This window comes from Gopherus flavomarginatus, chromosome 10 (genome assembly GCF_025201925.1).
Source record: "Gopherus flavomarginatus isolate rGopFla2 chromosome 10, rGopFla2.mat.asm, whole genome shotgun sequence".
NCBI lineage: Eukaryota > Metazoa > Chordata > Testudines > Testudinidae > Gopherus > Gopherus flavomarginatus.
Window position 1 is genome coordinate 42,743,900 of NC_066626.1, and position 22,165 is coordinate 42,766,064.

A 22,165-nucleotide genomic window follows, 5' to 3' on the forward strand; every position below is an offset into this window, starting at 1 on the left:
AGCTTCACTGTGTTCCTCCAGTCCCTAAATTTGGTTATGGGTTTTAGGCTATTGTACAATCTACATACTTCAGGAAAGAGTAAACATAAATACACATCTGCTAATACATTATATTAACTTTCTACACTATGTTGCTAGTTCCATAGGTGCCAACTTCCCCTCTGTCAGGTGAGTGCTCGACACCCCCCCACTGAGCCCTGCCTCCACCCCTTCCATGAGACCATGCCTCTTCCCACCCCTTCCCTGCCCCCATTCCAATTCCTTCTCCAACCCCTCGGCCCTGCCTCCTCCCCTGAGCGCACCACATTCCCGCTCCTTCCCCATCTCCCAGAGTGTGCTAATGCTGCCAAACAGTTGTTTGGCGGCAGCTTGGCAGGAAATGCTGGGAGGTAGATTGGAGGAGCGGGGATGTGGCATGCTCAAGGGAGGAGGAGGGGGTGGGGTGGGGGGTAAGGGGAGCTTGGCTACTGGTGGGTGTAGAGCACCCACTAATTTTTCCCCATGGGTGCTCCAGCCCCGGAGCATCCATGAAGTCAGTGCCTGTGGTTGGTTCTGTGCATGGCTGAAACAAAAAGCATTTTCGTTGTGGAAGTTCCTAAGTGATGATGGTGATGATCATTGTTAAACTCCAGGAGATGTTACAGTCGTCTGTATGTGGGTAACATGGATTTTCCATAGGCTTAGACTAACAAAAACCCATTTACTCTGACTTAGAATGATATGCCGATAATGGATATAGGATCTGTGTGTGTATGTCTATATGTTTCTAGTTTTAACAAGTACATGGTACCAGATGAAACAAAAACTCCTTTTAAGAATGATTGACCGGTTGAATTCTCTTAAGGCCTGGAACAATAACGGCTTCACTTATTGGCTGTTTCCTCTCCATGCATTGCAGTTAGAGTGCTGAATGGTGGCCATTTCAGAAGCCATAGGATAGGCTAGTAAGTTATAGGACTGTGGTTACTCCAGTGGAAAAACAAATGATCAGAGTAGTCTGAAATGTTAGAAAAATTGATAAGGGGAAGAATGAAAGAAGTAGGGCTGTTAATTAATTCCAGTTAACTCACACAGTTAACTAAAAAAAATTATTTGCAATTAATTGCACTTATAACAGTAGAATACTAATTGAAATTTATTAAATATTTTTGAATGTTTTTCTACATTTTCAATATTGATTTTAAGTACAGCACAGAATACAAAGTGCACAGTGCTCACTTTATATTATTTTTATTACAAATACTTGCACTGTAAAAATGATAAACAAAAGAAAATGTTTTTAATTCATCTCAGACAAGTACTGAAGTGCAATCTCTTTATCATGAAAGTTTAACTTACAAATGCAGATTTTTTTGATTACCTAACTGCACTCAAAAACAAAACAGTGTAGGCTCTAAAGTTTTACAAGTCCACTCAGTCCTACTTCTTATTCTGCCAATCGCTAAGACAAACAAGTTTGTTTACATTGACGGGAGATACTGCTGCCTGCTTCTTATTTACAATGTCACCTGAAAGTGAGAACAGGCATTTGCATGGCACTTCTGTAGCCGGCATTGCAAGATATTTACATGCCAGATATGCTAAACATTCCCTTAATGCTTCGGCCACCATTGCAGAGGACATGCTTCTATGCTGAGTATGCTCATTTAAAAAAAAGTCAATTAAATTTGTGATTGTACTCCTTGGGGGGAGAATTAGATGTCTTCTGCTTTGTTTCACCCACATTCTGCTTATATTTCATGTTATAGCAGTGTCGGATGATGACCCAGCACATGTTCATTTTAAGTTCATTTTAACTTTCACAACAGATTTGACAAAATGCAAAGAATGTACTGATGTGAGATTTCTAAAAATAGCTACAGTGCTCAACCCAAGGTTTAAGAATCTAAAGTGCTGTCCAAAATCTGAGAGGGATGAGGTATGGAGCATGCTTATAGACATCTTAAAAGAGCAGCACTGATGCGGAAACTACAGAACCCAAACCACCAAAAAAGAAAATTAACCTTCTCCTGGTGGCATCTGACTCAGATGATGAAAACGAAAGCATCAGTCTGCACTGCTTTGCATCGTTATCAACCAGAAACCATCATCAGCGTGGAAGCGTGTCTTCTGGAATGGTGATTGAAGCATCAAGGAACATAAGAATCTTTAGCTCATCTGGCATGTAAATATCTTGCAACGCCAGCTACAACAGTGCCATGCGAACGCCTGTTCTCACTTTCACTTTTGCTTTCATTGTACCCAAGAAGCAGGCAGCATTATCTCCTGCAAATTGTAACCAACTTGTTTGTCTGAGTGATTGGGTGACCAAGAAGTAGGACTGAGTGGACTTGTAAAACTTCAGAGCCTACATTTTTATTTTTGAATGCAGGTTTTTTTGTACGTAATTCTACGTTTGTAAGTTCAACTTTCATGATAAAGAGATTGCACTACAGTACTTGTATGAAAAATATTGAAAATTGAAATAGTTTTTTACAGTGCAAATATTTGTAATTAAAAATAAAGTGAGCATTGTACACTTGGTGTTCTGTGTTGTAATTGAAATAAATATATTTGAAAATGTAGTAAGCATCCAAAAATATTTAAAATAAATGGTATTTTATTGTTTATCAGCACAATTAATCACTTGACAGCCCAAGGAAGAAGGCAGATGTTCTGTCCAGATACAAACTGGAAACTCTTGAACCTGTATAACACTCTGTGTCTTGGTTTATGAATTTAACTTTTTTAAAGTAGTAATCAAGGATGTAGTCTCAAAGTATTTGCAAATGCTCTAGTGCTGGTATGGAGAACAGATGCCACCAGTATTGCCAAAGGGGGGGCAGGGGTGTCCAATGTACAGGGGCGGCTCCAGGCCCCAGCACGCCAAGTGCGTGCTTGGGGCGGCAAGCCGTGGGGGGCGCTCTGCCGGTTGCCGCGAGTGGGCAGGCATGCTGCCTTCTGCTGGTCCCTCGGCTTTGGCGGACCTCCCGCAGGCACGCCGCCAAAGGCAACCTGCCTGCCGTGCTTGGGGTGGCAAAATGCCTAGAGCCTCCCCAGCCAATGTAGTGGTTGCAACAGGAGGCAGAAAGAAACCATGGAGAGAATTATAGGGGAAAGTGCAACCAACCCTAAGAATGGTTTATAATTAATTTACAGGGAGAAGGAAAATTTGGGTGTAATGTACAGAATGTTCCTACTATAGAAAAAGGATGCTAATTGGAACAATAGTATTGATCACTTGAGATCTGAGCTCGTTCTTTCATAAGGTACATGCCTATTGTCCTTTTTTAATAGGCAAAAGCCTTTGGGTTTCAGCACGTTTTTGGTCCTTGACCTCATAAAGTTGCCAATGGGAACAGATAAGGGGTTTTGTTGGAAGATAAAGCAGTTTTGCCGAAGCAAAAACATTGTAGTAAAAATACCAAATGTGTTGTGTTCACAAACAGGCTGGAATCAGGCTTTGGTTTTTCACTTGGTTTTGTCAGTGGGATGTACTTTTCGCCCAGCTTCCACATACACCACATGGAAAGGAGGGGGGAAAGGATCTAAACACTCAATATCACTCAGGACTAACACCATCAACGTTACCGAGAAAACAAGTACAAAAGGCAGGTAAAGGTAGAGAAAATAACCAACATCTTCTAATAATTAACTTTAATTCTTAAGTGCCCTGTTTCTTAAAAGATGTAGCTAAAATATCAGTTCCACTGAACAGCAGCAACATGCCTCTTTTATAAAAACAAAGCCCACCTCATCTCAGGAGGGCAAACAAAACCCATCATGCCCAGTGAGGTGACAGGGAGTCCAATAACACGAGGAAACCATTTCCTACTGTGTGTGAAAACTGTCCTGTGAAAAAAGTAGTATGTGAGCGTGTAATTTAAGAGTGTACCATAATGCATAGGCACAAGGGAGCCAAATTAAGGTTGTGTGGACAACCCTAATCCTACCATTTCCTAACTTTTGAGTGCTTGACTCTATAACCTTAATAATTTTTTAACATAGGTTTTTTGTACTTACGTGGGGGAGCGGGGGAAGAGAGAATGAATTTTAATACTAACTAAAGCAGAGAGCTATTTAAAACTAATAAATTTTCACCCACCTCCAAAGCATATTCCCCCTTGGGCACTACTATTTTTTGACTTTTATGATGAAATATTATATGCCTTGCCTTTAGTCCATATGTATCACAACATATTTTAATATATGGAATATTTTATTTGTTGTATTTTATATGTGCCATATTATGTGATCTTAAAACTGCAGGAAGATTTATGATGTACCTGCTTATTCTTTTTCTTTCGGAAAAAAATGTTTTTCCATTTTTCAAGTAGAACTGTAAAGTTGCAGTAGCTAAAATCCTAACCTCTTGTGACACTAATGCAAAAAAAACCCAGAAGTCTATACACACTGATTATGTTTATTGAATTAAGGCAGAACAACTAAATTTATTCCATGTGTTCTATTTAAATCAATGCTGTATGTCCAGATTAGCACCTTGAAGTTCCTCCCAGACCTGGCTTCAGTTAAATGTGTATCTGTTCCACAGAACTTCAGTGAATATATATAAACTAAAGAAATTGTTTAAAAAGAAATCACAGCTGGACAGTCCTTGAGCCTTATGTGGGATTCTAACACAGTTCTCTTTGGCAGGAACATATCTTCAACCTTCTTATTTTTAGAAAACAACAGCCAACCCAAACAGAAACATTGTTAATGAGAGACACATCCGAAGGGCCTTACTTCTCAAGATCCCTCAGGAGTGTTAAATCTAATGCCTGTGTAACAAAGCCTTGCATCCTTCACATCATTTAGCTCACTGTGAGCCAAAGGCATCCCTGATGCAACACCATTGAAAAGATGGGGGGAGCAGTGAAGTGGCAAAATTTGCAGATTATGCACAATTATGTAGGTTAGCGATGTCTGTGAGGGATTGAGAAAGAGATATAAAAGCTAGGTGAAATGGGCAGTTCAGGGGTAAATGAAATTCACTGTTGAAAAATGTAAGATAACGAATATTGCAAAGAAATAATCTGAGCTATTCATACACATTGCTGTATTCTAAATTAACCATAACCACACAGGGAAAAGACCTGGATATTTTTATGCATGGCTCAGTGAAATCCACTGCTCAGTGTGTATTGGCAGTTATAAAAGCAAACAAAATGTTAAGATGTATAAAGAATGGGATAAAAATAGTACTGAAAATATTGTGATGCCATAACGTAAATTCAGTGTATGGCTCATTTGGAATACTGTGTTCTGTTCAGGTCTCTCGATCTCAAAAAAGATATAGCAGTAATAGATGGTGAAAGTTATTAGAGGCATGAAAAGATATTATATGACGACAGAGCGAAAAGATTAGAACTTTTTAATTTAGAAAGGAGATGAATAAGCAGGAACACAATAGAGGTGTGTAAAGTTTTGCTTAATATAGAGAAGGCCATTTGGGTGTTTCTAGTTACTTTTTCATATAATACAGGAACAAGGGGTTATTCAATCAAATTGAAAGGCAACAAATATAAACTAATAAAAGGATTTTTTTTTAAGTAGTACACAATTAACCTGAGAAACTCACTGTCACAAGATATCATTGGGGCTAGGACCTTAGATGGATTTCAAAAATGAAGACTCTACAGGTACGTGGAGAATGGAAAAATTAGAATTTACATTATTTAGGCTAAAAATAATTAGGGACATAAACCCTCATTCTTTAGCGCATAAACCAATCACTAAATGTTGGGTTTAGGAAGAAACTTCTCCTATGGTCAGAATTATTCCATCATTTTCTAATACTGGATAAGATTTCTTGCACTTTTCTCTGAAGTATCTAGTATCAGCCAGCGTTGGAGCTGGGATATACCATTGGCCTGATGCTGTAGGGTAATTCTTACGCAAATGTAATTGAATCAAGGTAGAGGGGAAAGCACCATTTAAAAAAATGGAAGTGAATTCATCTATATTCCAACAGGTAGTCTATATAGGACAGAGGTGGGCAAACTACGGCCCATGGGCCACATCCGGCCCGCGGGACCCTCCTGCCCAGCCCCCAAGCTCCTGGCCCCTCCCCTGCTGTTCCTCCTCCCCCGCAGCCTCAGCTCACTGTGCCGCCGGCGCAATGCTCTGGGCGCCAGGGCTCTGAGCTCTGGGGCAGCACAGCTGCAGAGCCCGGCCTGACTCTGTGCTGTGTGGTGGCAGTGGCGGTGTAGCCTGGCTCCAGCGCTGCCAGCCACTGGGTGCTCCAGGCAGTGCGGTAAGGGGGCAGGGAATGGGGGTGTTGGATAGAGGGCAGGGGAGTTTGGGGTGGTGGTCAGAGGGCGGGGGTGTGGATAGGGGTTGGGGTGGTCAGTTGGGGAACGGGGTTGAATGGGGTCAGGGGTCCTGGGGGAGCAGTCAGGAAGGAGGGGGGGTTGGATGGGGTGGTGGGGGACAGTCAGGGGAAGGGGTTCTGGGAACAGTCAGGGGACAGGGAGAAGGGGTGGTTGGATGGGGCAGGGGTCCTGGGGGGGCCGTCACGAATGAGAGGAGGGGTTGGATGGGACAGCGAGAGTCCAGGGGTGGTCAGGGGACAGGGAGTGGGAGGGAGTATGTGGATGGGGCAGAGGTCCCAGGAGGCCGTCAGGGAACGGGGTGGTTGGATGGAGCAGGAGTCCGGGGGGGGGCAGAAAGGAGGTGGGGACCAGGCCACAACCCCCTCCCCTAACTGGCCCTCCATACAATTTATGAAACCTGATGTGGCCCTCAGGCCAAAAAGTTTGCCTGCTCCTGATATAGCAGCTAGTAGTCTGTGTAAGTTGACAAATTCAGTACAATGCAGAAAAGAGGTACATAACGGTCGGCTTCATTCTCGTATGACTTCACAGTGTCACCATAAATAGATATTTAGACAACTCCAAAGTGAAGGGAATAAAAAGGAAAGTTGATTTGATAAATGTATGTGAAATTGATTAATTATGCCTAGTTGAAGCTGGCTGTGTTGGATGATTCTGATGTGCAGGCAAACATTCATTTTCTTTTTCTCTACTGTCAGACTTTCTCTGGTTTCTGTTTCCTTCCAAACAGCATGTGCTGTTTAAATAGGTGAGCTGCATCTTTGGACTCTTGAGTGCTGTTTCGTTGTGTGAAATCTAGCAAATGTACTTTGGTTCCTGGTCACATGCTCAGGTTTAACTGATCATCATAGAAACTAGAAGGGACCTTGAGAGGTCATCTGCAGTGCCCTGCACTCCTGGTAAGGACTGAGTATTTTCTAGACCATCCTGACAGGTGCTTGGATATTTTTTGAGAGCAGATCAGACAGCCTCTCTTTGCAATTTATTCCAGGGCTTAACCACCCTGACAGGAAGTTTCTCCTAATGTCCAACCTAAACCGCCCTTGCTGTAATTTAAGTCCATTGTTTCTTGTCTTATCATAGGAGGTTAAGTAGAACATTTTTTCCTCTCCTCCTTGTGACAAACTTTTATGTACTTGAAAACTGCTATTATGTCCCCTCTCAGTCTTCTCTTCTCCAGACTAAACAACCCCAATTTTTTCAATCTTCTCTCATAGGTCACGTTTTCTAGACCTTTAATCATTTTTGTTGCTCTTCTCTGGACTTTCTCCAATTTGTCCACTTCTTTCCTGAAATGCGGAGCCCAGAACTGGACACAATACTCCAGTTGAGGCCTAATCAGCATGGAGTAGAGCAGAAGAATTACTTCTTGTGTCCTGGTTGCAGCATTCCTGCTAATACATCCCAGAATGATGTCTACTTTTTTTACAACAGTGATGTACCGTTCACTCATATTTAATTTGTGATGCCCTATGACCCTCCCACCAGATCCTTTTCTGCAGTATTCCTCCTTTGGCAGTCATTTCCCATTTTGTATGTATGCAGCTGATTATTCCTTCCTAAGTGGAGTACTTTGCATTTGTCCTAGTTGAATTTCATCCTATTTACTTCTGACCATTTCTCCAGTTTGTCCAGATGATTTTGAATTTTAATCCTATTCTCCAAAGCACTTGCTACCCTCCCAGTTTGGTGTTCTCTGCAAACTTTATAAGTGTACTCTTCATGCCTTTAACTAAATCTTTGATGAAGATAGTGAATAGAACTGATCCCTGCAGGATCCAACTCGATATGCCCTTCCAGCTTGACTGTGAACCACTGATAACTACTCTCTGGGAATGATTTTGCAACCACTTATGCACCCACCTTATAGTAACTCCATCTAGGTTATATTTCCCTAGTTTGTTTATGAGAAAGTCATGTGAGACAGTGTCAAGATATGCCACATCTACAGCTTCCCCACTTTCCACAAGGTTTGTTACCCTGTCAAAGAGAGCTATTAGGTTGGTTTGACGTTTGTTTTTGACAAATCCATGCTGACTGTTACTTATCACTTTATTATCATCTAGGTATTTCAAATTGATTGCTTAATTATTTGCTCCATTATCTTTCCCAGTACTGGAGTTAAGCTGAATGGTCTGTAAATTCCCTGGGCAGTCCTTATTTCCCTTTTTATAGATGTGCACTATATTTGCCCTTTTTCAGGCCTCTGGAATTTCTCCCGTCTTCCATGACTTTTTGAAGATAATCGCTAATGGCTCAGGTATCTCCTCAGTCAGCTCCTTGAGTATTCTACGATGTATTTTGGAGACTTGAAGATATCTAACTTGTCTAAGTAATTTTTAACTTGTTCTTTCCCTGTTCTAGCCTCTGATCCTACCTCGTTGGCATTCACTGTGTTAAATGGCCAGTCGCTACGAACTTTTTAATGAAAACCAAAACAAAAAAATAATTGAGGACTTTTGCCATTTCCACATTTTCTGTTATTGTTCGCCCCCCCCTCCCCGAGTAACAGGCCTACCCTGTCCTTGGTCTTTCTCTTGTTTCTAATGTAGTTGTAGTATGTTTTTTGTTACCCTTTATGTCTCTAGCTAGTTTAGTCTTGTTTTGTGCCTTTGCCTTTCTAATTTTGTTATTTGTTATTTGTGTTGTTAGTTTATTTTCATCCTTCATAATTTGACCTAGTTTCCACTTTTTGTAGGACTCTATTTTTCAGTTTCAGATTATTGAAGATTTTCTGGTTAAGCCAGGGTGGTCTCTTGGCATGTTTCCTATCTTTCCTATGGAGTGAGATAGTTTGCTCTTGTGCCCTTAATAATGTTTCTTTGGAAAAACACCAACTCTCTTGAATTGTTTTTCCCCTTAGACTTGCTTCCCATGGGATCTTACCTACCAACTTCCTGAGTTTGCTAAAATCTGCATTCTTGAAATGCATTATCTTTATTTATCGTATGTGGGGTTGGGTAGCAATTTTCCCTCCGGTCAAATTGGCAGTGACCTTAGGGTGGTTTTTGCTGCCTTCTGCAGCATGAGTCCAAGTCACTTGCCAGGATTATCTGGGTGTATATCACTTAATAATTTCCATGCCATTGCATGATTCTTGGGCACCAGTGTGGCTCAGACCCTCCTGTTCTCTGCCAGTGGCACATAATAGTCTAGTCTTCTGTGGGCTGTAATACTTGGGTCTAATTTCAGTTGGGTTTAGTGTGTGGGTCCTGGGGGGCGTTGGTGGCCTGTGATATACATGAGGTCAAACAAGATATAGTGGTCCCTTCTGGCCTTAAACTCTATGATGCTCATCTGAACCCATCATTCCACTAGTCTTATTTTTGGTCTTTAGCTCTTCACATGGAAAAGTTTTTAGGATGTTAATGTCTCTGTTTGCTTTACTGTCTGCCATATTGAGCATAATATTTAGAAGTCATTCTGGAGAATCAGCGAATTCCATTTCCTCTTATATTCATTGTGCTTGACACAAATAAGAAAGTAATGTGGGAGGGAAGATGGAAAGAAAGTGCTAGGTATTCCCAAAAGGAAGGATCACCCTTATCCTGGCACTTGATTGACAGGTTATTTTTATTCTAAACTAGAGGCGAGCCAGTTCTCTTAAAATTGAGTCTGGTTTTCGACTCCTACCTTCGCAAATTTTGGAGGTGTTTGGATTCTGGTTCATCCTATTATAGAGAAAAGGCCTAATTGCAAAAATCTGATCTGTGTTTGGGTCCAGATTTCAAAGCGCCCTGGGTTTGACAGAATCCAGAATTGGGGTTCTGGACAGGGCCTAATTGTTTGACCTTCAGATATTTATTCATAGATTCTAGGACTGGAATGGACCTCGAGAGGTCATCGAGTCCAGTCTCCTGCCCCCATGGCAGGACCAAATACTATCTAGACCATCCCTGATAGACATTTATCTGAGGGTATGTCTACACTACAGGATTATTCTGATTTTACATAAACTGGTTTTGTAAAACAGATTGTATAAAGTCGAGTGCGTGTGGCCACACTAAGCACATTAATTCGGTGATGTGCGTCCATGTACCAAGGCTATTGTCAATTTCTGGAGCGTTGCACTGTGGGTAGCTATCCCGTAGCTATCCCATAGTTCCCGCAGTCTCCCCCGCCCATTGGAATTCTGGGTTGAGATCCCAGTGCATGGTGGTGCAAAAACAGTGTTGCGGGTGATTCTGGGTAAATGTCATCACTCAATCCTTCCTCCATGAAAGCAACGGCAGACAATCATTTCGCACCCCTTTTCCCCTGGATTGCCCTGGCGAACGCCGTAGCATGGCAACCGTGGAGCCTGTTTTGCCTTTTGTCACTGTCATCGTATGTGTACTGGATGCTGCTGACAGAGGCGGTACTGCAGTTCTACACAACAGCATTCATTTGCCTTTGCAAGGTAGCAGAGATGGTTACCATCCCTATTGCACCGTCTGCCATTGTAAATTGGCGATGAGATGATGGTCATCAGTCATTTTGCACCGTTTGCAATTGGAAATTGGCGATGATGGTTATCAATAATTTTGTACCGTTTGCAATTGGAAATTAGCAATGACGGTTATCAATCATTTTGTACCATCTCCTGCCATCATGGGTGCTCCTGGCTGGCCTCACTGAGGTCGGCCAGGGGCACATGGACAAAAATGGGGATGACTTCCCGGGTCATTCCCTTCTGTATGTTCTGTCTAAAAATAGAGTCAGTCCTGCCTAGAATATGGGGCAAGCCTACTGGAGAGCCAGAGAGCACAGCCACTCCAGGTCAGAGCCCCAGCGATCCCGCAGAAATGATGAGCTGCATGCCATTCTAGAGGGTGTCCCTGCAACAACCCCACCCGTTGCTTCCCTCCTCCTCCAACCCTCCTGGGCTACAGTTGCAATGTCCCCCCATTTGTGTGATGAAGTAATAAAGAATGCAGAAATAAGAAACACTGACTTTTTAGCGAGATAAAATGAGGGAGAGGCAGCCTCCCGCTGCTATGATAGTCCAGGCAGGACATTAAAGGGTGTGAGGGAGAGGAACGCAGCCTTCCACTGCTATGATAGTCCAGGGAGTACAGAATCTTTTCCTTAGACACAAAAGGGGGCGGGGGAGCTGATGGAGCTCAGACTCCAGCTGCTATGATGAGGATGGTTACCATGCATTTTGTACCTCTGTCAGGAATGACAGGGTGTCATTCCCATTTTTACCCAGGCGCCCTCAGCCAACCTCACCAAGGCCAGCCAGGAGCACTCACGGGATGATGACGGTTTTCCACCATTTTGTATCGTCTGCCATCAGGAAAGAAAGGGGAGGGGATGCTGCTGTTCAGCGCCGCAGCACCGCGTCTACCAGCAGCATGTAGTAGACATATGGTGACATTGAAAAATGGCAAGAAACAATTTTTTTCCCTTTTCTTTCATAGGGGAGAGGAAGGGTAAATTGACGACATATACCCTGAACCACCCGGACAATGTTTTTGACCCTACAGGCATTGGGAGCTCAGCCAAGAATGCAAATGCTTTTCGGAGACTGCGGGGACTGTGGGATAGCTGGAGTCCTCAGTCCCCCCTCCCTCCTTCCATGAGCGTCCATTTGATTCTTTGGCTTTCCATTACGCTTGTCACGCAGCATTGTGCTGAGTCCCTGCTGTGGCCTCTGTCTATCATAGCCTGGAGATTTTTTCAAATGCTTTGTCATTTCGTCTTCTGTAATGGAGCTCTGATAGAACAGATTTGTGTCCTCATACAGCGATCAGATCCAGTATCTCCTGTACAGTCCATGCTGGAGCTCTTTTTGGATTTGGGACTGCATGGCCATCCATGCTGATCAGAGCTCCGCGCTGGGCAAACAGGAAATGAAATTCAAAAGTTCGCGGGGCTTTTCCTGTCTACCTTGCCAGTGCATCTGAGTTCAAATTGCTTTCCAGAGCGATCACAATGGTGCACTATGGGATACCGCCCGGAGGCCAATACCGTTGATTTGCGGCCACACTAACCCTAATCCGACATGGCAATAGTGATTTCAGCACTACTCCTCTCGTCAGGGAGGAGTACAGAAACCGGTTTAAAGAGCCCTTTATATTGATATAAAGGGCCTCATTGTGTGGACGGGTTTAGGGTTAAATCGGTTTAACGCTGCTAAATTCGGTTTAAACGCGTAGTGTAGACCAGGCCTGACCTACTCTTAAATATCTCCAGAGATGGAGATTCCACAACCTCCCTAGGCAATTTATTCCAGTGTTTTACCACCCTGACAGTTAGGAATACCCATTTTAGAGTCTAGGGGTGTTTGGATCAAGATTCTTGTTCAGGCTCATCTATGTTTTTAATAATAACAGAAACTTGATGTAGTTTTTATAGATAATGTTATTAAATTAGCTAAGAAAAAAGTAACATGGAATCTATGGACTCTGCTTATCATGTATAATGTTGGCACTGGAGAAAATATAGGTGGGGCATAGAACGTGCAAATGGCACGTTCTGCTATTATTGTTGTTATGCAATATTGACCCTTAATTTCATATTATCAACATGTGAGCTCACTGACAAGGTGAACAGTTCTCTCCACAGCTTTGCAGATTTACACAGGCTTATATCCCATTGAAGTGAAATGTAGGGAAGGAATGGAAATACTTCCACTGTTAAAGTTAAGAATGCAGTATTACCCATTATGGGCTTTCAAAAATCATGAGTCATGCTTCTCAAAATCATGAGACTGGCTACAAAATTATGAAGTAAAAAAAATGTGTGGTTCTTTTTGTTTGTTTGGTTTCTGAGCCTGTAGCTTCTCTGAGGTCATGTTTTCAGACTTTTCTCTGTAATCATTATGGCAAGAAACGTACTTTTACAAAAATAAAAACTGAGATTCTCCAGTAGTCACTTGCCTCCAAGACCTGGGGCTTTAAGAAACTATGTCAAATATTGTGAGAGAGTCGTGAGTAGACGTGTGCATGTGTTTGCAAGGTCAGGGCCTATCTGAGATTAGGAACAAGTGTGAATCACCTGAACAACCAGGAACTTGTTAGTGAGGTGGTTCTGTTCGCTGTTCATAGGGAAATCTGATGTGCACATCTTGGATCCCTTTTAAAAATTACTGTGTTGAGGGTGGAGGGCCCTCAGTTACAACCTAGTGGTCCTCTGGCCTAGCACATGGTCCAATTTTTGCAGTGTATATAGCACTGGACCTGATTTAATAATTTTCCCAAGCCATTCTATAGTACTGGGGTTTTAGCAGGGCACAAACTTGATTCAAACCCACCTACGCTCCAGCCTCAAACCTTCTTCAATTGCCTTACCCGGTCCCCCAATTTCAGCCAATATTACAGTGAGAGAGGAACCTTAGTGATTCATGATGAGGACTGAGAGTAAGAGCCTTAGATCTGAAAATAGCCTAGAAGGCAATAGGGTTGTCAGAAAAACGGTGATCTTGGATTATCTGGGTATTTCCTCATGTATTTTCATTGTTATTAAAACAAAATTCCAAGTTAATTTGGGGGAAATCGTCGTTTTAGTTTTAGAAAGTAGCTGCAGTGAATTTTCTCAGGGATTTTAAAAATCCATTTGTGGAACTTGCAGTGCCTGTGTATACTCATGAGGGTGTGTTGGAGTGGTTCGTACAAAGTTAGGATGATCATCCTTGCACTGAAACACTGAACTGACAAAGCCATTTCATGAAAACATTTCGATTAATAGTTGGTTTTGTAAGATGGCTTTTGTTTTCAAAACGATCATTTTGAGTGATAAATACTTGAGTCCCTTTTACATTTTTTTCTTTAAAAAGCAAAACAACCAGAGTTTAGTTTAAAATAAATAATAAAATAGAACAAAACTAAGTGAAAGGTGCATCCCTGGAATGAAACGCCTCTGAATACTCAAAGGATGGATCTCATTAATCCTGGATATAAGTGGGTGTAACTCCAATTGAAGCCAATGAGGGCTAAGCCTACCTACACCAGGGCTGAACTAGGCCCAAAGATGGTGTGCAGAATTGACAAAGTCCATCACTTTCATTCTCTCTGCATTTCTGTGGCCTAGCAACCAAGGTGTGTGTCAATAAAGCGTGAGATACTGAGACTATGATTGGCCATTGAGCGTGATTTGATTTGAAATGAAAACTGTGACAAACACAATAATAATAATTTTATTCCAGATAAATCAAATCTCTCTTATCATTGTTCAAGAGCAAATATTAGTAGGCTAAATGAATACCACATGTCAGTTACCAAACTGTGAAATAAGAACTATTTTTAAATTTGAAAATTCTCATGTGCTCACAAAGAAAAAAAATACAAAATCACATTGGCAATAAAGTCTATACTTTATTTTACTGAAGTTTTATGAGAAATCAATAGACATTTTCAGCAGAAACCTTGTTTGTAACCTTATTTGTTTCTACATGCGCTTATTTTCAAAACAAATGAGAGCAGTTAAAAGGAAACTAAATGACAGACATCATGCAATGCATTAAAAGATGCACCTTTCAATATATTGCACCTTTCAATATATTTCACCAAATACTAAATCAAACTGTTTCCTTCTTGCATCAATTGGCTGGAGACAAAGTAAAGAAGTAGTAAATATTTGTTTTGCTCTGAAACAATAAATGCCTAGTAACTTTAAGGGAAGCTCAGTGGTTCATTTCAAAGGTAAAACCCCTCAAGGCTTTGGACCAGATTCTGACAGTTGCAACAGTGTAAATCCAAAGGATTCTCAGTAAAGTCAGTGGAGATACCCCAGGCTTACATCAGCATAATCATGATCAGAATTGTGACCAACATGTGCCCAAAGTATTTTAGTAACAAAAGTTGAAGAAATAATGGGGACAGATTTATTTCACCTGTGAGATTTTGCAAAAATTAATCTTGTTAATAATCTCTCACATTTAAAGGTTTCTTGCAAAGGGGAAAAATAGGTCTGTGTCCTGTTTTGCTTGTTTATGTTGTAAAAGGACAGAAAGTCTTGTGTAATAAAAAGTTTGGCTATTTTTCCCCCTTGCCGTGTTTTTTATTTTAGGAATTTAGGCCTTGTCTATGCTGCAAAACTATTTAAGTAACTGGAGAACTGATAGTAAGTACTATGAACATATGAACATAGGCACGGCCATAGTGGTCAGACCAAAGGTCCATCCAGCCCCGTATCCTGTCTACAGTGGCCAATGCCAGGTGCCCCAGAGGGAGTGAACCTAATGGGTAATGATCAAGTGATCTCTCTCTTGCCATCTGTCTCCACCCTCTGACAAACAGAGGCTAGAGATACCATTCCTTATCCATCCTGGCTAATAGCCATTAATGGACTTAACCTCCATGAATTTATCTAGTTCTCTTTTAAATCCTGTGATAGTCCTGACATCACAGCCAAGGAATTGAACCCTGATAAAATGAGATGAGAAGTGATTTTTTATTAAATCTGTTTAAAATTCTTTCTTTCTGGTTTTTCATAAATACCTCTTTAACTCAAATGCCTGAGAACTTCTGGGGAGGAAATATGTTTATTTTAAAATATTCAACACCCCTTTAATTAGGGCTGAGAGAACTTCTAAACTGCTTCTTTGAAACCTTCAGCAGGTGCTGCAGCAAAATTAGGGAAGATCAAATTAAAAAATTATCAGAAAAAATCCAAACACTTGTCAAAATCCTTTCAGGTTTGGTTTATATCATAAAGAAGAAAAAATGCACTAACAATGTATTTTTCCGCTTTTCAGATTAACTCCATACTACTGTTACTAGGGAGAGCACAACAAAATGCAAAGAAGTAATCTCCAAGAAAATACCTGATAAAGTAATGGCGTTACTATTTACATTAAGCTATGGCCTCCCATTGTTTCATGTTTGTTCTCTTTCTCCTTGATTGGCCTTGCTATCAATTAGCAAAAAAGTCCGTTTGTGTAAGCCAAAATCTTACTAGATGGTAATATTGCTAAATATTAACTGAGTGTTATTTTCAATAAGTTTTCCTTGTGTCTATGAGCATGAAATGGAATGGATTATCTGCAGTATTGTTTTTGTAGGATCATGTTGCACATGCTGTTCTTGGTGATTTCTGACACATCATGCCCCTTTTAGCATTCTTGTTTCAAGTTGCTGCAACTTTTTGATTCATGTTAGTCAGCACTTTGAGATCCTCAGATGAAAGGTGCTATAAAAATGAAAAGTATTCTTTGTATTCCTAGAGAAAGTGAATAAATATGAAGTTAAACAAAAATGTCCACGTGTCAATACATGAACGGTAACAACTTTGGGCTTCTTGCATTTTAACCCAAGCCTAACGGGTGCGATCAGCAGTGAGTTTTCAGACCTTTCCAGGAGAGCTCAAGTGATGTTAACATCTGAAGAATTAACCATCGTATTAGACAGAAAATTTTAGTACTGAAGCAGCTCATGGTAGCCAATCTGTTAGCCATAAAAAGAAAAAAAATATTATTCTTATTGTATGGTGTGTTCTTTAGCTTGTTTGGATTTCCAGGAAGTTGGGGTCATTGGGGCTCTGTCTTCACTGGGTGGGGTTTAGTTAATGCCTCTCCTAAGCATGCAAAATATGCCCCTCCTACACTACATGTACTCCTCTCTTTTCAATGCCTGCTATTAACTGTGGACATTCTGGCTGGCATGGGGATCCTCAGTATACTTTGCCTGTTTGACGATGATTTTGCTTTGCCCTAATTTTCCAGGAATATTAACAATATGTAAAGTTTGTGGTTTTAAAAGTCAGTCACTCATATGTGACTTACAGAAAAAGAGTTAGAAAAATGTTAAAATTTGAAACTAGTACATTTTTATTTGCTTCTATTTCAAAAACAGTTTGATCAGTTATCTTCAAACTCCCCTTTCCGAAGGCCAATTTTCAAGGTAAAAGGGGATTTCTTGCTAGTAATTTAGGTGGATAAAAATCAGAATATGGAGCAAGATGAAACCTTATCTAGATGCCCATGATTCTAGCCCATCATAATAATGTAGATTAGAGGGTGGCAAATATCATGTAGATAAGCTTAGATGATACTAATCTTAAATGACAAAGCTCGCATGGTCCTGGTGCTATTGTTTAGAGGGCATGGAAACGCTCTGCTCGTTTTTGAACTTTGAGTGCACAGTTTGCATATATAGCAAGAATATGGACAATAACCTCAAAATGGAAGGGTGGTTCATGGAGCAAATGGTGAGTGGAAGGGATTTGGCGTTAATAATAAAATGATATTCTCAAGTCTTCCTGGCAGACACCAACATAAGGTAAAAAGGGAAGTTGGCAAAATGGCTATAGGGATTGAGGCTGAAATCTTGTAAAAGTGTGACTGGCTTGTGTCAGAATGCTTTTACTAATTGGAATCAGTTCCTACTACAGTAAGTCCTCACTTAAATCAGTCCCGGTTAACGTTGTTTCATTGTTACGTTGCTGATCAATTAGAGAACATGCTCATTTAAAGTTGTGCAATGCTCCCTTATAATGTTTGGCAGCTGCCTGCTTTGTCCACTGCTTGCAGAAAGAGCAGCCCGTTGGAGCTAGCTGGTGGGGGCTTGGAACCAGGGTGGACCGGCAGCCCTTCCTCAGGTCCCCGCTCCCCTAAGTTCCCTGTGCAGCAGCTGCCCGGTAGGCTATCAATTGCCGGCAGTTCAGCTGTCCCTTCCCACACTACCATGTGCTGCTCCTGCCCTCTGCCTTGGAGCTGCTTCTGGGATCTTCCTGCCAGGGCTGGCTCCGGGCACCAGCGAAGGAAGCATGTGCCTGGGGTGACCAATAGAAAGGGGTGGCACTCCACTCATTATTGGGGTGGAACGTCTGGACCTGCAGCGGCAATTCAGCGGTGGGTCCTTCACTTACTCACTCCCTCTTCGGCGGCACTTCAGCAGCAGCCCAATCATGGGGGTTTTTTTCATCTTTTTTTGCTGCTTGGGATGGCAAAAAACCTGGAGCTGGCCCTGCCTCCTGCTTGCTATGCGAGGGGGAGGAGGCTAATATCAGGGTGTCCCTCTCCCCCCTGCTCCTGTCCCCTGCTTACCCCATCTCCATAGAGCAGGGTGGGTGGACACCACAGGACTCAGGATGGCGGGAGCTTGCTAGCAGCAGCTGCTGTTTCAACTTGCTGATCTACTTGAAAGGGCAATGTACTTGGAGTGGGGTTAGCATATTTAAAGGAGCAATGCACATCTCTCTCTCACACACACACAGGATGTATGTCTCTGCTGCCATGCTGTCTCCCTTCCCTCCATTTGTGCTGCCTTGTACAGTGTGAGGCTACCTTAACAACGTTTTAACCCTTGATGGCTCAGCCGAGTGCTTGTTCATAATTTAGCAGTAAGGCATTCCCTGGGAAATATCCCACCCCCTGACTTCACCACCTCAGCCAAGCTTCACAATCATCATTGCTGTGTACAGTATTAAATTGTTTGTTTAAAACTTATATTCGTGTGTGTGTGTGTGTGTGTGTGTGTGTGTGTGTGTGTGTGTGTGTATAGTCTTTTGTCTGGTGAAAAAACTGGAATTTAACGTCCCCATTTACATTAATTCTTATGGGGAAATTGGATTTGCTTAACATTGTTTTGCTTAAAGTCGCATTTTTCAGGAACATAACTACAATGTTAAGCGAAGAGTTACTGTACCTCATCATTGCATCCAACCCACATTAGCTCCTTTTAGGAGCCAACTTTTGGTCTTGTGCTGCTAACTAAATCTTGAAGAATTTGCATCTGTGCTCTCTGTAGCAAGGGCAGAAAAGGGAGCTGCTCAGCTTTCAGAGGAACATGATCCTGATCCATCTCCATAACATTTCTGGTTAAACTGGGCAGATCACTTCATTGATTCCACTTCCACCATTACCACAATGCACTGCAATAAATTTGTGCCCAGCCTCGACATCATGTCTGTTGTTTTGCTTCACATGATGGCCATTCAGAACTTCACAGCAGCATGAAGATAGAATTCAGATTCTCAGGCTCCAAAAGATCAGGTCCCAAAACATGGCCTAAAAGAACACTTCTGCTGGCTGCTATTACGGTGACCAGACAGCAAATGTGAAAAATCGGGACAGGGGTTGGCGGGTAATAGGGGCCTATATAAGAAAAAGACCCAAAAATCGGGACTGTTCCTATAAAATTGAGACATCTGGTCACCCTAGCTGCTATAGATGTATAGGGACTATCACACACAGCTCAGTAGTTCTGATTTCTTCCACTTGAGGAAAGTGCTACATGCATTAGCCAATAATTTAGGGCAGGGCGGTCAAACTCATTTTCTGAAGAAGACTGAATGCTGTTTTTGATTATGGAATATGTTCTGGTGGGATTTAGCACTCCATACTATACTCAGTCCCCAGCAGAATTCCCACTGATGTCACTGATTGGTTTGCATAAGATCTAAGGTAGAATATGGTCTTCGTGTAGTAGCTAAACTTTTTGTTATAGTTTATTATGTGTTCAATACGTTGTTATCCCATTCAGCATCACTCAGTAGAAAAATTGCTTATTTCGTCTTCCCTTTGTTCCTCTCCCTCTTCCCTGTCTCTGCTCCATTTCCCCTCTCTATTTCCTTCTCCGCAGCAACTCTTCATTTTCGACTCTCATGGGCTTTGTTCCTATCCCCATCTGCTAAAATGGGCTGCAGTTAAATAATTAAAGTCATCACCAAACATTAAAGTTAACACTCCAGTGAGATTAGGGAGTCCTGGTTCTGGACAAGAGCTCAGAGGTGTTATGTAATATAAATAATAACAACAATAATGGTTAGTGGGAAATAGGGGATAATCACACCTCCTAAATGCATTGATTGAAGCTGTCTGCATACTCAAGAAGATACTGTATCAGTAATGATCAAGTCACATTTGGAGAGTTTCCTTTGCAATTTCTTGAGGGCTAGAAATATACGTTGTTAAAAATGGAAACATAGACTTGGCAAACTCACAATATGCCATGGTGTCCAGGTGTTTGGCATTCCTGCATTAGAATGTGTTTATCATAGAATTTATCCATTTAGCTTTCCTGCTTTGCTTAATACTTTAAGACTTTAAAATAATTCCCATAATTACAAAGCGGTTAATATAACATAAATGCTTCACTAGCAAGAATGTTTTAGACCATGGGGAATAAAAAGGTCTAAGCTTAGGCCACCAATGTTCATATTCCTGGGAAATGAGGGAAAGTGACTACGTGGGAATTGCTCACCTGATCACAGGGGCGGCTCCAGGCACCAGCACGCCAAGTGCGTGCTTGGGGCGGCAAGCCGCAGGGGGCGCTCTGCTGGTTGCTGTGAGGGCGGCAGGCAGGTTGCTTTCGGCGGCATGCCTGCCGAGGGTCCGCTGGTCCTGTGGCTTCGGCAGACTTCCCACAGGCGTGCCGCCGAATCCGCAGGACCGGGGACCTCTCGCAGGCAAGCCGCTGAGGGCAGCCTTCCTGCAGTGCTTGGGGCGGCAAAATACCTAGAGCTGCCCCTGCCTGATCATCACCTGATGATTCCTGTATATTTTTCTAGTGGAGGATAAAATCCTCCTGTGATCTCCACCAATCAGGTAGTTAGGTGCACACTATTCTCATTTTGAATTCTTGTTTCCATTTTTTACTGTTTTACCACCTTCTCTCTTGAGTTAGGTCTTACATCCCAAGAGTTGACTATCAGTATTAGTTCTGAAGATGCCCTTTTGAGTGTTATGTGGTGAGACTAGACTTAGCTGGTAAGTCTATGCTGACTGTAATAAATGTTCTTGAAGTTTACTCCAATCCACAAGCCACTGCTAAATAAGGCCCACAATAGCATCCTCGAATCAAACTACTAGACAGCACTTAGGATGACAGAGTACACTGGTGCATAACTTACCTTGCGTCAGTCATGCACATTACAGAGCAGCTGAACAGAATGTTTTTTAATGTAATGCCTTTCCTAATCATGTGATCCCAAAGCACTGTGGAAAAAAGAAATAATTTTATATTAAAGGTGAAATTTTGGCTCTATTGAAGCCAAGGAAGTTTTGCAATTGACTTGAGTGGTGCCAGGATTTCACCCTTGGAGAGTAGTGACCGAGTAATCAAACCTGTAGCCATTATGTGCTACTGCTCATGCTGAGCCTTAGACATTTGCACCTGTTTTATTGAGATAATGAATACTGGGCTACTCTTTCTGTACCTTTTTAGATATTTTTGATTTAACTGTTACAGGGATGAAAACACAGGATCCTTCAGGTAAATGAAAGGGGAGGTGAAATTAAAACGTGGACCGTTCGAATATCAGTCAAGGTTCTTTTTACTTTTGTCATCACTTCTTAAAACTAGCTATAAACTTCTTACAAGAGTCTTAGTGCAAGGGTAATTTTGGTTTTCAGACTATATAGTGCAGAAGCAGCTCAGAACTGGTAGCTGCACCTTATACAGAAGATCAGTAATAGAAGCAGCAGGATGAGTTAAAAATACAAAGAATTCTTAAAGAAGAAACTAAACTGTTCTGTGTTCTCATTTATTAGACAGAGAAAAGGTGTCTCTTTGCTTCCTTTAAGAAACTCATTTAGTACCTGAATTATTTGCATTTAGAGAATCTGTGCCTTTCCTGTTCAGCTGGTTTGTTGAATCCATGTTAGATTTCCGTACTACTACACAGATGTTGCTTTGCGTAAATGAAAGACTAACCTTTGGAAACTGGTTCGACTGTGTTACAGTTATGTTTAGTCTAATAGGGTTTGTGAAGGACTTTGAACTGAATGGTATAAAATCCCTTGGCCATTGGGGAGCAGCTTTACCAACAACTCGGCTTGGCTGGGATTCTGGCACGTTAGGAGTTCCTTTGTTTAATACAGCTCCTATGGCTATTATCATGCTCCCATTCAAAATATTTTGTGAGCTCAAATTTTAGTTGTTATGATGGCATGGCATGGCATGACATTTACTTAATAATAATAATAT

The 22,165-nt window shown here is 41.7% G+C and overlaps 1 protein-coding gene across 1 annotated transcript in view; it reads left to right on the forward strand.

The window, feature by feature from the left end:
• Window positions 1-16,656, forward strand: part of METTL8 (methyltransferase 8, methylcytidine) — a 70,351-nt gene extending 53,695 nt beyond the window's left edge. Inside the window, exon 9 of the mRNA XM_050916712.1 lies at window positions 15,994-16,656. Coding sequence (XP_050772669.1) covers window positions 15,994-16,018 — 25 coding nt within the window. The 3' untranslated portion in view covers window positions 16,019-16,656. The remainder of the gene's footprint in view (window positions 1-15,993) is intronic.
• Window positions 16,657-22,165: the final 5,509 nt, after the last annotated feature.